Raw genomic sequence first — 18,159 nt, forward strand, 5'->3', positions numbered from 1 at the left:
TATTTGATGAAATTATCAAATTATCACATGGCAAGTATGTGAGAAGCAAATATTTATTGTTAGAAATAGTCTTGTCTCTCTTGACTCTATGTAGCTTCCTGCAGCTGAGAAGAATACATTTTCACATTGAATTAAAACATAATAATGATCGTTTTTGCTACATGATTATGACTCAAATATCATAATATTGTAAGAAGGTCATTGCCAGGTATTTACCAATACCAATATTTTAAAATCAATTCACTCATTGATTTTTTTCCAAGGAGCCCTATATGTGAGTTATTTCTGAATGATATTAAAATGTTAAATTCAATTATAATAAAAATTTCTTTGAGTTTTATATCAAAGTACATTTCTGAAGATCAAGAATAAAATTTGACCATCTCTAACTAGTGTGTATATATGTGATGCATATCTTTGCAGACATCACATCCCTAGAAGGTATGAAAAATGTTAAATTTTGAATAGTTCTCGTAATGGTAAATTCTTAGCAGTTATAATAAAATTGGGCTGTCATATGTGAATTGTGAAGTATACAAAATATCACCCAAAACCTATCCACTGAAACTTTGCCTTTGTTCTGGGTGATTAGTGACAGATAATTTGGGAGACTTCACCTCACTATCTATTAAGACTTTTACATCTATCTTCTGCATGACGTTTTTCTTCACTAAACTCCTGAAATCAAATATATTTTTTGGAGAGCACAAAATCTTCTAATACATCCCCCAATTTTTTCTTTCTCCTTATATGACAGCTCCCTCAGGAAAACCAGGATTTAAATAACACTTTGAATAACAATAATTCTGAAATGTATATCTGCATATTAATCACGATGGGCAGGATATGGGTATATTTATCACAATGTGCAAATGTTTATTGAACACCCACTGTGATGTATTAGCTGAGGTTCACGGATTTTCTGAAAGAGGCAATTCAAGTTAATGAGAGAAAGCAATTCTTGTCCATTCTCAGATGGTTGATATTTATTTGTGGAACAATAATCAAGGTTTGTATGTTCTGTGCTTACTATATGCCAGTTAGTATTTGAGTGTATTATGCATGCTAATTAACCCTCACAGCAAACTGTGATAGATGCTATTGTGTTTATTAAATGAGGAGAAAAATGATAACAGAAAGGTTAAATAATTTACTTAGGACCACACATCTACAATATGGCAAAACTGGGGTTTGAACCAAGAAATTGACTGTAGAATCTACATCCATTCCAGTTCCAACAACCTTATTTTCCCTATGGCCAGAGCAAGAATGGAGTCTCCAAACCATACAATTAAAATTCCTTTGAAACTATAAGAGTTTCTATAATTTAACTAGATGTTAAATATGAATAAATTCAATAACCTGCATTACAGCCTTCAATTCATAGAAAACTCAGATTTTTTTCCCCATGAAACCACTAGGATCTTTTACAGCTGAGTATGTTAATTTCTATGTGTCTGTATTATTCTGTTGCCCATGATGAGAAGAGATAGGCTCAATTGTTTAGTCCTACAGCAAGGAACCAATTCCCACCTAGGTTGTTTGGAGAAAGAAACTCCACTTCTCATAATTTTGGCATTTTTGTATTTGAAATGGCATGCAAACAGTGCAAAACTAATGGGATTCAGCTAACCAACCAAAGTAGAAGCATTGCATTTAGTGTCTGTTGTGTCCTAAGCACTGGGTTGATATTAGCTATGTTTATTGTTGGTATTAATGTTCCCATAATCTACTCTACTTGAGATGGACTAGAAAGAACATGGGGGATGCTACAGGGCAGAGTATGAGGGTTCTTTTTTTCCCCCAAACAAGTCATCATCCCTCTAACTGCAATGAATGACTCCTCTTTATTCATCTTTAAACTTCCAGGGACTTCATGTGGTTTAATTTTTTCACTGCTATTTCTAATAACTCTGTGCTCTTCAGTTCCATCACTTTAAATTAGAGTGATTTCATATTGGTGGATCTATCAAAGAATGTGACTCATTAGAAATCTTCCAGTAAGAAAATCCTATCTTAATGACTGTAATGCAGAGAAATACATTGTGAGAAATCCACAGATAATTCAACACTCATTCAGGGTGTGAAAGTAGAACTTGAGGTGGCAATCATAATTACTGACTTGGAAGCATCCATCTGTACAATCATGTTTTCTAGTTACAAAGCAACTCTACAAATGTATTTTGATGATTTGGTGTTGTTGATGTAGAAGCTTCTGTTTTTATTTCTTTCAGTGATGATCAGCTAGGGGAGAGAAATATTGCAGAGATTTTTCACCTAGCCTCCTATAGTGAGTTCTCATTATTTTTAAAGACACTTTTTCTGGACAAACAGTATTAAGGTTCAAGGTAGTTTCTCACATGCTGAGGTTTTGTGTGTAGAGTATCAAAGGACTATTGGAGTTTTGAAGTTTTGCTTGTGTTATAGAATGGGCCATTAGAGTACCTTAATCTGCTATAATAAAATACTATGCATTAGATGACTTATAAACAACAGAAATTTATTTTTTCACAATTCTGGCAGCTAGAAACAGCAAGGCATGGAACTGGTAAATTCGGTGTTCTGTGAGGACCCACTTCCTTGCTGTTAATAGCCACTATGGCTTTATTTCATTGAGAGAACATGAGATCAGTCTGGTGTCTCTTTCAAAGATCATTAATACCATTAAGAAGGCTGATGCTCTCATTAATTCACCACACAAAGTCCACACCTGCAAATACCATCACTTTGGGTGTTAGGGTTTAAAATATGAATGGGTGGAGATATAAGCATTCTAACCATTGCACAATCTAAAATTTCATAGTGATCACTTCTCGGCCTTTTGGCTAAGATCAAGTGTAAATTTCATAGTGAATGTGAGTTGGTTCCTTAGTGGTATAATATATATCACTATTGCTGAATATGTTTAAAAAACACATAAGTGATATTTCTCATAGTATGATATTTAACTCAAGGAATCATTATCTAGTTAAATTATGAAAGTAAAAAGTAAAGCAGAATCATTCTCAATTTACTCTTCTTCATTATTCAATCAATCACCAAGGATAATCTTTCATTATGTTTCATATTTCATTTTATAAGCATATCTTGGAAATATTTTCCTCATAGTATTACTTCTGGCATCAATTAGTTGAAGAGTCAGTTACTCATACATGAAGAAGGCAGAGGAGTATTATAAATGATAAAAACAGAATTCCTGATGCAAGTCTAGAAAACTGGAGATCAAATACCTTTAATGGGTACATGCTAGTGTGTGTTCTATAAATGTGTGTGGATCTGAATATTAACCTAATACCAACACACTTTCCATATTCTGATATGAATATGGTAAGACAGACAATAATGAATGTCTTGTGGACATTTCTTAAAAGAACAAAATTATTTGAGGAGACATGAAGATGCTTTATCTCCAAGCAGTAAGTTTGTTTTTTGATTTTTTAAAGTCATGTAAGGGCTATATCATCTCAATTTATCTTACTCTAGGAATGTCTATTTTGATGTAGTCAGAAAACACTATTCAAGGCCGGCGCCGCGGCTCACTAGGCTAATCCTCCACCTAGCTGCGCCGGCACTCCGGGTTCTAGTCCCGGTCGGGGCGCCAGATTCTGTCCGGTTGCCCCTCTTCCAGGCCAGCTCTCTGCTGTGGCCAGGGAGTGCAGTGGAGGATGGCCCAAGTGCTTGGGCCCTGCACCCCATGGGAGACCAGGAGAAGCACCTGGCTCCTGGCTTCAGATCAGCATGGTGCGCTGGCCACAGCGGCCATTGGAGGGTGAACCAACGGCAAAGGAAGACCTTTCTCTCTGTCTCTCTCTCTTTCTCACTGTCCACTCTGCCTGTTAAAAAAAAAAAAAAAGCACTATTCAGGAAAGAGGGCAAAAATCCCATAAATTCCACTTGTGAGTTGATTTCAGAAAACACTAATACATCCAGTGTCACCTAACTGTTGACTGATTGGATCATATCAGGTGTTATCTCCATTGGCTGTGTTTAATGGGCATTTATATGGAGCTTGGCTCATGATGCTGTTTGAAGCAATCTTCTCTTTACACTACACTGGGCATACGGTTCATTATTTTTTGACCTGTATGATTTATATGTCTGCTTTCTACAGCTTTTGTTTTGATATCAGAAACCATTAATCCATCAGAGCCCTGAAGTTGTAATGTTAACTGCCAAAAGCATTGATTTGCAATTGGCAGAAGACTGTGCTGCAGCCATTTTGTAATAATTTTGATCTGTTTTTGAATGGTGACTTTTATCATTGAAATCATCAAATATAGAATTTTCCCTAACTCTTCATTAAAGATATCTTCACTGTAATCTAACCTAATGTAGGCCTCTGAGTTTATTTCCTTAGTGTTATATAAACATTTAGCTAAGGATAAGATTTAATAACTCTGTTTTGCTACTGATGAAGTAAAATTAATAAACTAATTATTACTTCTATGGATTATATTATTTTTCTAAATATATATAGATACAGTGTATAAGATATGTGTGTATTAATATACATATACATATATATAATATATATTGTGGGTGAGAGCCAACTAGTTTACCTTTTGTCAATCATCAATAAATCTTATTTTTAAATTTGCTTATATATTTTATGAAGACAGCAAATTAAAGGCTAATTTGTGGGCCATTATAAACTATGCAATTCTTATAATGACTGCTAATGTCATGAAAGACTTTTAAGACCCCTAGGGTACACTTCATTCTGTGCATAATTAATAAAAATTCTATAATTATCTGGCCTCTACTGAACTTACAGTGGTGATTTTAACACTATTATTTCATGAGTGACATAGTTTTTTAAATTATAGATAGGTATATTTGTTTGAAATGGATGTATGAGGAAGAGGACAATAAACAGAAGTTACTGAGAAGAAAATGATTAGGAATTTGTGGGTCAGTCCAAGTATTTGTTAGCTGATCTACTTAGACACCTGCACACCTCACTAATGAAAGTGTTTGTGAAAAGATATCAAATCTGAAGGAAAAAAATGATCTAACATTTAGCTCATGTGCAGGTAATTCATTCATCTTTAAAGGGGAAAGGCAAAAACTACTTGAGGTTGGCTTTTTCCCCCCAGGTTTTCTGGTATTTTGAAAATTTTCCAGTATTCTGGCTACACTTGAAGAAATCAAGCACTTTCAACTGAATGCTAAGAGACTCCTTTTCAGTATATGGAAAAATGTATGTAGGCATTAACCAACTATTGTTGGGAACTTGCTGTTTTTCAGGGAATGATGTACCTGGAAGAAAGACGGCTTGTTCATCGGGATTTGGCAGCCCGTAATGTTTTAGTAAAATCTCCAAACCATGTGAAAATCACAGATTTTGGACTGGCCAGACTCTTGGAAGGAGATGAAAAAGAGTATAATGCTGATGGAGGAAAGGTAGGTATCTTTTTGAGAGCAATATAGTTTGAAAGTAGACTATAATAGCATTTTATCTCTGTACTTTATGGGAAGAAATGATTGAGCCTGAGGTTTAGGAGATTATAAAGTCCTCTAATATTTGCCTTTTTTTCTGCCCAGGATCAAATGTGTGTGTATGTGTGTGTATCTATATCTATATCTATATCTATATCATCGAACTATATATCCCCTATATCTATATTGATATCTGTCTTATCTATCCATAGGTAGATAGGTATTTATTATGTATCTATGGGTAGATATATCTCCAGTTTCCATTTCTCAAAGGTAACTGAAGCAAAGCAATGCATGTGCCTGTCTGGACCCAAGTGGTCTGCATGTTAGCTCCAGTGAAGATATGTGAGTGGATCCTTGGGAACTCCAGAACTTAAACTTTAGCACAGGACCATAGGAAGTGCCCATTCAGTCTGAGAGTAGGGACTTAGGCTCATAAAGAGGCACACTTTGTTTTCATAGACAAGAGAGAAGCTTGGCTACTGAAAGGCGCCACAATTCCTTGGAAGATTGACAACCTTTTTAACTTCTAATCCCTTTAAATCAGATACAAGGGATTGTTTTTATTGAGCTTCATTTTTTTTCTTTGTCTTCTATCACAGTGTATGGTTTACTGTTTTCCTTGTTCTCTAACTATGTCCAGTAGACTATAATCTGCTCTACCCCAGGGACCTGAACAGAGCCGCTAAGTCTCAGCATCTGCCTAACAACTGTGTTCCTGACTCTCAACCACCATGTGGCCTCAGTCCATGCCTCAGTTCTTGGATTTCCTCTTTGAGTTTCTGCTCAGCTTGACATTCTTTTGCTTTGTTCTGCTTTTAAAGATTTATTTAGTTACTTGTTTGAAAGGGGGAGAGAGAGAGAGAGAGAGAGAGAGAGAGAGATCTTCCATATGCTGGGTCACTTTCTGAATAACCATAGCGGCCAGGCCTGGGCCAGTCCAATACCAGGAACCAGGAATTCCTCCAGGACTCTCACATGTGTAGCAGGGACCCAAACCCTTGGGCCATAATCTGCTGCCTTCCCAGGCTCAGTAAGTGGGAAGCTGGATGGGAGGCACTGCAGCCAGGACTCACACTGGCACTCGCATGGTATACTGGGATTGCAAGGGACTGCTTGATCTGCTGTGCTGCCCCCTGATTGCCATTCTTAGTGAATCAGTTAGGGTAGCCTTCATATGGAGATGCTTTAGAGAATCCTAGGTCTGGATAGGCAGAATGAAATATCCAAATACAGTCTGATCTATGGTGACTCATAAACTTACACATTGACATTACTCACATGTCATATAAATATGTTTATCATGAGCCATATTTATCATGGACTGTCCAAAATGTATGTTATAAATATTTTACAATGTTAGGTTTTCAAATGCTGAACACTGATTTTTATCCTAAACTCTTGTATATCTCTTTGTATTCAAACCTTTCACAAGTCAAAATAGCACACTTTTCTTTAAAAAAGTTCACTTTTGTGGAGTTGTCTGATTTTCCTTGATTTTATTAGCCTATTTTGCTTGTTTACTATAAAATTTCAGGAGTTTGAGACTGAGGCTTTGAAATTCACTACAAGATTGCATAAATGTAGAAATCTATAAATTACATGACTTCACTTGTCTCGAGAACATGCAGCTGTAAGGTTTGTCTAAAGCGAGATTCATTATCGCGTTAAATGCCTGGTAACCATTAAATCTTTATCAAGCCACCTGTGATTTACACTTTCTTCTTAACACAATGTCTGTAGTCCATAAAGTCAGCTAACTCCTTGCCCATAGGGAAATTATTTTCAATGTGTCTTCTGTTCCCTTTCACTGAATACCATGATTCTATCATAGAGTTACCTTGGTGTCACCTTGGTGAGCAGCCAACCTCATGATTTCAAAGGCCTATTTAGTTTTCAGCTTTCAACTGCAAAGTAGAAGTGTTTATCTTTATTCTGTAGAACCTAATTATATTCCCAGCTATATAATGCTGTCCTTCGTAGTTGAAATGCATTCTGCTGACCCATCGTGAGCAGGGTATGTGGTTGAGTTGTTTTTCTTGTAGTGATGATGGATTTGTGCTGATTTCTCTCACACTGTTTTATGTGGTTCCTATTCTGGAAATGGTACATAGTTTCAATTCTGGCTAACCAAGACAAGGGAGGTCATTTGTAGCTGGAGAACAAAGCAAAGCTACCTCTGGAATGCATGACTTGAAGCAATTTAGTGACTGAATTATATTGAGAGGAGAAAGTGAGGGTGCAATTGTAGAAAAAGTTCATTGTATAAGTTTCCCAAAATGTGTCTAAGTGTGAAAAAGGATAACTGAAAATGTGAAAAATGTTATTTTCTTTGGAGAAAAAAAAACGGGAACACAATTTTAGAAGAATGCAAGTTAGCCGTTTAGAGTTGATATCTTGTTTATAATATTAAATAGTAACTTAATTACTGAACATTGTGAGGTATAAAAATTATTCCTATTTCCTTAGTTTACACATTTTATGAAGCTTTTATTCAAAAAGCTAAGTATAGCACATCTGAGTTAATTCACTTGAATTTAATAAAACTGAATTTATTTGTTCCTTATGTTAAAATATATATATATATATACTATTTTTAATATATATACATATATATATGCACATGGGGGGTTTTCAAAGAATTCATGGAAAATTGAACTAAACATCATTTATTTTGATAAAAAAATTTAAAATCCATGCTTATTTTTTATACTATGGATTTCCCATGAGTTATTTGAAGACTCCTTAAATTAATAGATTTAAAAAAAAATCTTTTACACCCCAAAAAATTTGTCTTTTAATTCCAATTTCCATGAACTTTTTGAAATATTCTTTATTTTTATCTATACACAATCAAAAAATATAGTTGAGGTCAGTTAAGAAACTGACATTTGGGAAATAAATATAGAAATCATTTTATATACTATAAAACTTTCACTTTTTTTTTAATAGATGCCAATCAAATGGATGGCTTTGGAGTGTATACATTATAGGAAATTCACCCACCAGAGTGACGTTTGGAGCTATGGTAAATAAATCTTCCTTGTGAATTAACGCTTTTAAGAAAACATATGCTGCTTGTATACAATATCTTAAACCAAATATTTTATTGTATTAAAGAAACCTTTTTATAAGAATCATATTCTAAATCATATTCTTTTTATAAGAGTCATATTCTAAAATTAACTCTTAACTCTCTAATTAAAAAATACTCTAGCATCTGCTTGTTTTGTAATTTCCTGGTTCTTTAAAATGTGTTATAATAATATCTCTACTAACTATCTATTAATAGCTATGTGCTATAGGTCTGCTTTGGTAGCAATTTGTGGTGGTAGGATTTAAAATATGGTACAATTCATTTAATTGAAACATAAGCTTAGGTTTACCTTTTTAATTTTAAACAATTATTTAAAATATTTAAATAAAGTGGATTTTTCTGTCTATGTGTATGCCATGGGAGGCACTACAATTTCCATGAAAGCTGCACGTGTTCTATTCAGCTTAGAAACAGAAAATATGATGTGCTTGAGGTGTAGACATGAGCATACTTGGAGAAATTTAGTTTTTAAACTAGTATAAAAAGTAAGTATATATAAATTACATGATACATAGAATATATAGATATATATAGCTACTATAGATATGTAGATATTACATGATACATAGAAAATAAACATATATTACATGAAATGTGTTATGCAGATTAGAATATTAGCATTTATATATTACATGATAAAGGTTATAGTAAATACTATGCGATATAGATAAACAGATACTATATGGAAATTTATATATCATCATAACATAGATATTATATGGTGTACTATATATTTTTTGTTTTTGTTTCTATTTTCTACTAAGTTTCCCTTAGATGTGGCAATCTGCTCTAGGCAAATTAAAAAAATGATTTACTTATTTATCTAAGAGTTACAGAGAGATTAAGAGAGACAAATAGAGAGAGAGAGAGAGAGAGAGATTTCATCCACTGGTTTACTTCCCAGTTGGCTGCAATGGCTAGGGCTGGGCCAAACTGAAGTCAGGAACCAGGAGCTTTCCTCAGGTCTCCCATGTGGATGACAGGCGTCCTAGCACTTAGGCCATCTTCTGCTGTTTTTCTAAGCCATTAGCAGGGACCTGGAGTGGATGTGGAATAGCATGGACCCATATCAGTGCCCATATGGGATGCTGGCATCTGAGGCAGCCGCTTTACCTGCTGTGCCACAATGGTGGCCCTTATACGCAAATTTTAAGTGACCTTAAAACAAAGAAATAAAGAAACAAATGTGGACAAAACAATTATATTTTTAATAGTAACATTTGTCTTTTGGGAAAATTCTGTTATTCAGGCTATAATAGTTTCCTCATGTTGAGTGGCAAAATCCCAAAAGTATTCAGTAAAGATAAATGATAAATGATAAATGATAAATGATAAATGATGATGATGATGATGATGATGATGATGAAAGAGAGAGAGAGAGACTATACAGAAAGAGAGAGAAAACTCCATTTTGAAACATTGTTTGGGTCATCAACCCATGTTCATAAGGCATGCTAAGATTTTTAGGATGTATCATAATTGATGGCAAAAATTCTAGAAGGCAGAGAGAAATATACTTTTTTACACTGTAGCACTATGGAAAATCACCATTGGGTACATTTTTATTTTGATAAAAATATGAATCAACTCTAATATGAATATCTTCAAATTATGGAATTGCAATGTAAGTTTTGAGTATGCTTCTTAGTAAGTTTTCCTTTTACATGAAGCCATCCTTGCTTAACTACATATTATTATCTCCACAACAAAGTAAATGGATTATTATAGAAAGAAGTGGTGATTCTGATGTTTCAAGTTTTTTTTATGTGTGTGTTTATATACTTCTATAGGATATTTTCTGTTATTTTGATTTTAATTGCTTTATTTCACGCTTAAATTGGAAGTTTTGACAGAGATATGAGAGCATCTACTCTATTTTTTAAATTTATTTTATTTATTTGAAAGACAGAATTACAGAGAGAGGTAGAGCCAGAGAGAGAGAGAGAGAAAGAAAGAGAGAGAAAGGTCTTTCATCACTGGTTCATTCCGCAGATGGCCACAATGGCCAGAGCTGCACTTATCCGAAGCCAGGCGCTTCTTTCGGGTCTTCCACATAGATGCAAGGACCCAAGGGACTTGGGCCATCTTCTACTGCTTTCCCAGGCCATAGCAGAGAGCTGGATCAGAAATGGAGCAGCCAGGACTCCAACCAGCACCCATATGGGGTGCTGACACTACAGGCTGTGGCATTACCCACTATGCCACAGCTCCGACCTGCTACTTTCTCTATTATAATTGCCTACCTGATAAAATATTTTAATAAAATATATGCTGTAAATGTATGCTATTGACTACAAAAGAAAAGTCATACACTTCTCACTTTTATCCAGTTTGCCTCATGGGCATTGGATTTTAAAAACATTGGTTCTGGCAGGCGCCGTGGCTCACTTGGCTAATCCTCTGTCTGCGGCGTTGGTACCCTGGGTTCTAGTCCCAGTTGGGGCGCCAGATTCTGTTTCAGTTGCTCTTCTTCCAGTCCAGCTCTCTGCTGTGGCCCGGGAGGGCAGTGGAGGATGGCCCAAGTGTTTGGGTGCCTGCACCCGCATGGAAGACCAGGAGGAAGCACCTGGCTCCTGGCTTCGGATCGGTGCAGCGCTGGCCATGGTGGCCATTTGGGGAGTGAACCAATGGAAGGAAGACCTTTCTCTCTGTGTTTCTCTCACTGTCTATAACTCTCACTCTCTTCTCTCTCTCACTCACTGTCTAACTCTGCCTGTCAAAACAAACAAACAAACATTGGTTCTATGAAGCTCACTCCTTGATATGCAAAATTAAGGCTTAATAAAGATCATGCAGTTAAAATGTACCACTAGTTATATATTTATGTTATACTTGAGAATCATAAGTTATAAACATTAACAAAACATCATAAAATTGACATACACTTTTATGTCTTGTATTTTTGTATTTTTATCATCAGGAAATGGCAAATGTTATAACCAAAGAAGGCATTAATTGAATTAATGATTCATTGGAGATGGTAGTGGAAATAAAGTATGGTTCTAATTAATGGATTTTTTGTATTAAAAGACTGTTGTATACAAGCATTGATCAAAATTCACTTTGTAATATTATTATGCCCACTTAGCTATTTCTATACTTAAGCATCTTTATTTTTAAGAAAAATGTGAATTTTATGTATATAATTATCATATTGTAGAGAGGAGATCTGTAGTGCATATTTTATTGCATACATCAGGATCATTATTATAAGAACAGGCTCATTGCATACTAACATTTAGGTATTTGCTTTTTCAGAGGAAATCAGTGTTCTTGTAACTCAAGGAAGTAATGTCATTATCTAAGGAATAAATTGCTCTTAATTCACTTCTATTTCATGGATGTCCACTTTGCCTATAGTACTTGACATATGGATCGCTCCTCACTCAACCTCCCATATGTGCTAAAGAAATGAGTCTGTTTTATTCCTGTTATTTTTTGGTACCAGTTAAAAAGGTCTAAAATTCCTTGCCATAATTTAAAGTAATCTATGATTCAGGTATCTTAATTTCCTTTAAGGGCTTTTATAGCAGAGAGGCTAATCTCAAAACTAATATCAGTCATATTTATTTGATACAAAAATACATACGTATATAACAAGTTAACTGGGGCTATAATTTGGTATAGTGAAACACAACTTGGATCAGTAAAAAGTGTTACTTAGAAGTACAAATCAGAAACAGATTCTATATTCTGATACACAATTTAAATTATTTCAGCTATTGATTAGAAATTCCAAGACAATAGTATGAGAATTGAATCCTCCGCAAAGATTTTGGCATTCAGATTCTCATAAAGGCATAGGAATCTGAAAAGCCTTTCTTGGAACTCTTTTGTAATAGGTCTTTACAAAGCTTTCTTTTATCACAGGCACTTTGCTGATTTCTGCAACTATCTTGTTAATATGCTTATGTAAGAATTTCATCTCCAATGCAGGAGTAACTATATGGGAACTGATGACCTTTGGAGGAAAACCCTATGATGGAATTCCAACCCGAGAAATTCCTGATTTATTAGAGAAAGGAGAACGTTTGCCTCAGCCTCCCATCTGCACTATCGATGTTTACATGGTCATGGTCAAATGTAAGATCTCAAAATACTACTATCATCATCTTCATCATTCTTAGCAAATAATTATCCATATCTCTCTATTTGTAAAATGTTTCTCTGAAGTGGCCACCAAAGAAGGATGTATTTTCCTCTGAGGTGAGGAAAGAGCTTCCACTTTGCCTGTGGTCTTGTCGCAATACTGAAGGAGTTTGTGGATCCAAAAGGCTTCCATAGCCTAGGTAGCTCATGTCAAGAACCTTGAGTGATCACTGACATCATACATAAGAGTGTTCATTGTTAAATAAACAACAGGAGTCACTGTGCACTAACCTCCCATGCATGACCTCTGTCCTCAAAGAGTTGTGTTATGAGACTTAATAGTAATACTTGTTCTCAAAGAATTACTTTTAGTATATTAAGTAGAGGATATTTTTATGTCTCAGAAATATTGTTACGTCTAAGTGCTCACAGAAGATGTATCATTCTTAAGTTCTTCTTTAAGGATAATTAAGTTTCGGGAAAAAAAAGTGAAATTACCTTCGAGATGCAATGACTTTGAGCAGCCCTTGTCCGGACAGTGGAGGAACAGTCTTGTTCTTGTTTTTATTATTTTTTTAGTGTTTTGTTTGTTTTGTTTTGTTTTTCTTTTTCTCTTTTTTTTGTACTTATACAAAGTATTGAACTCTTTACCTAGAATAGAGTTAATCTTCTATGTATAAATTTAAAATAGGTCTTAGTAAAAAACAAGACTGGGAACAGGAGAGGGAAGGGGAACAGGGGTGGGAATGTGGCTGGGAGGGTGGGTACAGTGGAAAGAATTACTATGTTCCTAAAGTTGTAGTTATGAAATACATGCAAACAAATAGAAAATAAATAAATAAATAAGATTGAATGCAAAAAAATAAAGTTGCTGAAATTCATCTGAAATATGGGATTGCAAGACAGAGTAGCTACTTCAGCTTGGGGTAGCTAGCTCAGTTACACTCATTTGTGAGTGCTTGCTGTCATTCCTAGTTACGCCCTTTGGACTAACTCCCATTTCTGGAACTGTATCTCTAAAAATGTCAAGGTCATAAGTTTTAGTATTAGGTTTTGCTTTGGGGAAGTACACACTGATATAATCTATCTGCCTAAAAAACAGAAAAATGCTTTTTGTGGTTTTGCATATACTGTAAATACATGCAAATACTAAGAATTGCCTGTATGTTAAATTTTTATAATTATCATTATGTTCCTGGAAAAAAATGATTCTCTTGTTTGAGAAATATAACAGTTCATAAACAATTGTGCAAGGAGCTTGTAAACACTTGTGTTTGATGTGATTATTGTTCATGTAAAGCAATATCATGCTTCCATGGTGTGATGTGATATCAAATTTATCTGACTCTTATACTCCTTATTCATATCATTTCCATGACAGTAAAATTGTCATGAAATGATAGCTAGTCACAATACTTTTACTAAGTACATTAATGTTAGCGATGTTAATGGGAAATATAACTAAATAAATGATTTGAATAATGATTTAAACATAGAGAAAGCTAAAAACTGATAGTTTTTTAAAAACTGAATCTAACAGAAATAGACCTAACAGTTTTAGTCAAGAGAAAGCAATAAGTGGGGAGAAATGAATCCACATTGAATGAAAAAGGTTATGAGTATTTACTTATTTTTTCAATTTGATCATTTGTTTACATCAAACTGTCTTACTTTTCATTCCCCTTCCTTTGCCCCAGACACATATGTATTATAAATGTGTTTTGGAAGCCTAGGCCCTTAATTTAAATAGAATTAGGGAAGTCTCTGGAGTTCCTGACTTAATTTAAGTAAGATTAACGTGCAGCAATCTCCCTAGTATAATCTGGGGTTTTCCCCTTTTGATTTACTCAGGTTTAGCAAAGAAACAAACTGGTGAAGGTGAATAAGCATCTTATTAATAAGAGACTTTGGACCCTGGTCTACTCAGATTTATATTCATGACATGTGTGATGCATTCTGACAGTGAGGGAAGAAATAAAAAATGTTCTTTGCAGTTCAGGTCAGCATGCCCTTTTCTTAAAGCATAGTTCTATTTACTCAATATTTACTTAGAGAGAAACCAATACTCACTGCAAAGTTAACCTTTTTTGACTCCAGTAGTTCCAGAAAGGCCTATTTTTGCATTAGCATCTTGGCATCAGCAAGCATTTTTAAAATATGAATGCATGTAGAACATAGACCTTTGGAGCTTTATTAGAAGGAAAAAAGGCAGGTAGTGGTAATGATATGTAAACTTACAGCAGAGGATTTTTAGATCAAGAATAAAGATTGAATTCCTAGAAAACAAAGAAACAAACAATAGCTTTATTTGATCAAACATTGCTGGATATACATCTCTGCGATAAAGTTTAGACACATGCATGTATTTTATAAATTGATCATGTAACCAACATAGGGAATGATTTAGAAACTTTCATAAAATAATATAAAGCCAAGAAAAATTTACTAATAGAAAGTTTTACCCCTTCTGTTTTGGAGAATTAAAATTTAGGTAGAAGAGATTCATTAAGCAAGAAAATCAAGGGAACTTTGATACCTTTTTTCTTGTCATCACCTCAGGTTTATAAACACAGCCTGGGGAGATAAGACCCACTTTGTCTAGACACTCAGTGGCATATAATGCATACCCTGAAATTTTCTGATAGCACTTTTATGCTGGAAAGGTTGGCACCAAGATAAGCTAATGGCCATTGCTGAACAAACATTACCAATCCCTTGGCTTTACTTTTTTCCACCAGAGGAAAGGTAGCATGAGAAACATGCTCTCTATTCCTGTTTTTCCTCTTTATTGCACTGCAGACTTTTGCAACCAAATCTTTTCTTCCATGTCACTCCTGTCACAAAATGATAAATATCCCAATCAACACATTTATAACCATCAAAGCAAATGTTTTTTAAAAATATCACATTAGTGAAAAATACCTTAGATTGTCATAATTACCCATGTTCTATTTTCTAAGAAAAATAAGCTTTAAATCAGATCAACAAAATAAAAATTTTATACATTATTTCATAGCATATTACATGGCATTAAAAATGTCAACTGACTGAGATAGAACCTTACCTATTGGATTATTTCTTTGGTTTTCTTATTTTTCAAATCATATTGTAACAATATTTTTCACATTTTCCTTTTCCTAATTGTGGATATAGTAACATTTTGATTGTGTGTGAATTTCCAGGTTGGATGATTGATGCCGACAGTAGACCTAAATTCAAGGAACTGGCTGCTGAATTTTCAAGGATGGCCCGAGACCCTCAAAGATATCTTGTTATTCAGGTACATTTCACTTGTTTTTAAGAGAATCCCAGTGGCAAATCATATTAAATGTGAATAACATCTAGACTTTTGGAACTATAGATATGACCAGTAACATTGCTTAGCTAAGTGGATTGTCATGCGAAACAACTTGGAAAGAGCTTTTAACTGCATATCAAAACCACCTCTAAGCACTTTTCCTTAACTATACACACTACACACATAATTCTGTTACGGAGTAGCCAGATAATTATGATTGCACATTTATAGAAAAAGGTCTTTATCCTCAGATCAGCCTCTAGCACACTATTTTTTATTAACATTATGAGTAATTCATGTTCATTATTATTATAATCTTCCCTTTCAGAATCAGAGGAATAGGGATTTTTATTTTAATGTTGTTAATGCCTGAGGAAAATGATTCAAATGTTTTAGTATATTAACATTTAACTTCTTAGAAAAATATTTTGAAATGCTTTCTTTTATTTGGGTATACATGCAGAATCTAAGCCATAATTGATTCAGATGACTTGATGTAGATATAAATCAAATAACAGGCCCAAAGAATATTTTATGTAGGAAAAAGTCCTGGATAATTTAAAAATTATGGTGTTTCACTGAATATTTTCACCAAAACTATAATCAAATGGACTTTAGATACACTGAATTATGCTCATTCAGTAAAATGAGGCTTTCTTTATCTTCATATCAATAGGCTGATATGAAGATAAAAGCAGTTTTTTGAAGATAATGATTTCCAGATATTTTTCCCTCAAACTAACCTTCATTAACTGAAATTTTTAGAAAATATGTCATAAATTTGAAAAAGTAAAGATAAGTTAATAAATAAATGAGGTGAGAAGAATAAGAGGGTTTTGTCATCTCACACCCATTCATTCAATTTTCTACTTGTTCTGTGATTTTGAATGCTACTACTGTGACAGTGTAGACTTTATGTTATGGAACACATCACAGAGCCCAAGCATCCGAATAACTTTACAGCACCAAACCAACCAAATGAAATAAAAATTGATGAATTTATTACTTTTTAAATTTGTTCTTAAAGTCATAACCCACACACCATCTTGACAATCAACCATTATTCTCAGATCTGAAATAGATGTTTGTACTCTTCAAAACATCCACAGCCTTCTGCTTTATTCCTCTCTAAAATCACTCCTCATATTCTTCTTGTTAAATTTATTTATCTTACCCTTTCATCTCTAAGCGTACTATAGGCTTGTTTATGGCTAGTGGTTTTACTAAAAAAAAAAAATGTTTTCTGAAATACATACTTGAACATTTCAACCTGTGGTTTTGATATTGGCAAAATTTACTGCAGAGATCCCATGCTTAGGATGAAGGGAAGAATCATTTTTTGTGTCTGATGGACGATCTTTCAGGGTGATGATCGCATGAAGCTTCCCAGTCCAAATGACAGCAAGTTCTTTCAGAACCTCTTGGATGAAGAAGACTTAGAAGATATGATGGATGCTGAGGAGTATCTGGTCCCTCAGGCTTTCAACATCCCACCTCCCATCTATACTTCCAGAGCAAGAATTGACTCAAATAGGGTAAGAAATCATTATGTGCATGTATCATTGTTTCTGAGAAATGAAATCATGGATAAAGATGATAGGCACTAAAATTTCATAGCAATCATATAGTTCTAGATGAAAAACCATGCCCACTAAATCTTCCAAATACAGTCAATTTTGGAAGACTAGCATGGATAATATAATATGTATGTTAAAATACTTTCAAGATTCTCAAAGAAGAAACGTTTTCCCCACATTAATTGATATAAATCCTAATTTTGAAAAACTAATTCAAATAAAATTGGATATCATCCTAAATAAATGAAAAATATTACTGAATAGGGTTCCCAGGTTTCTTTCTTAAGAAGATGACGTGACTTCTTAGTCCAGGAGCAAAGCAAGTGCAACTCTCTCACTCATTTAAGATACATTAACTATTTTCGGTCAATTTGAAATAGAAACACAAAAAACTTTGCAATCCTTTGAACTGAATCAATCATATTGAGAGGCCTGCTGAGTCATTCCTTAGATGTGGATTTCAGTTTTCAAAGAGGCTTCTGAAAATAATTTGTTCCTTTTAAATATTAAACCCACTCTATGTGAATACCATTCTTTTTCTGAACGCTGTCAAATTCATGCATTTGTTCATTTGTTTATTTTTAAAAGTCTATTCATCATTAATTCAGCATGGATTGAGTACTTCCACCCAGAAAGCATTAGTACACATTTGAAATTCA

The 18,159-nt window shown here is 34.2% G+C and overlaps 1 protein-coding gene across 4 annotated transcripts in view; it reads left to right on the forward strand.

Annotated features, from left to right (window-relative positions):
• Positions 1-18,159, forward strand: part of ERBB4 (erb-b2 receptor tyrosine kinase 4) — a 1,252,881-nt gene that overhangs the window by 1,189,867 nt on the left and 44,855 nt on the right. For all 4 annotated transcript variants that reach the window (XM_017343079.4, XM_008259104.5, XM_051849159.3 and 1 more), the window contains exons 21-25: positions 5,248-5,403; positions 8,392-8,467; positions 12,473-12,619; positions 15,808-15,905; positions 17,288-17,458. In XM_017343079.4, coding sequence (XP_017198568.1) covers positions 5,248-5,403; positions 8,392-8,467; positions 12,473-12,619; positions 15,808-15,905; positions 17,288-17,458 — 648 coding nt within the window. The remainder of the gene's footprint in view (positions 1-5,247; positions 5,404-8,391; positions 8,468-12,472; positions 12,620-15,807; positions 15,906-17,287; positions 17,459-18,159) is intronic.

Source organism: Oryctolagus cuniculus, chromosome 3 (genome assembly GCF_051225735.1).
Source record: "Oryctolagus cuniculus isolate XC-2025 breed Fujian yellow rabbit chromosome 3, ASM5122573v1, whole genome shotgun sequence".
Taxonomy (NCBI): Eukaryota; Metazoa; Chordata; class Mammalia; order Lagomorpha; family Leporidae; genus Oryctolagus; species Oryctolagus cuniculus.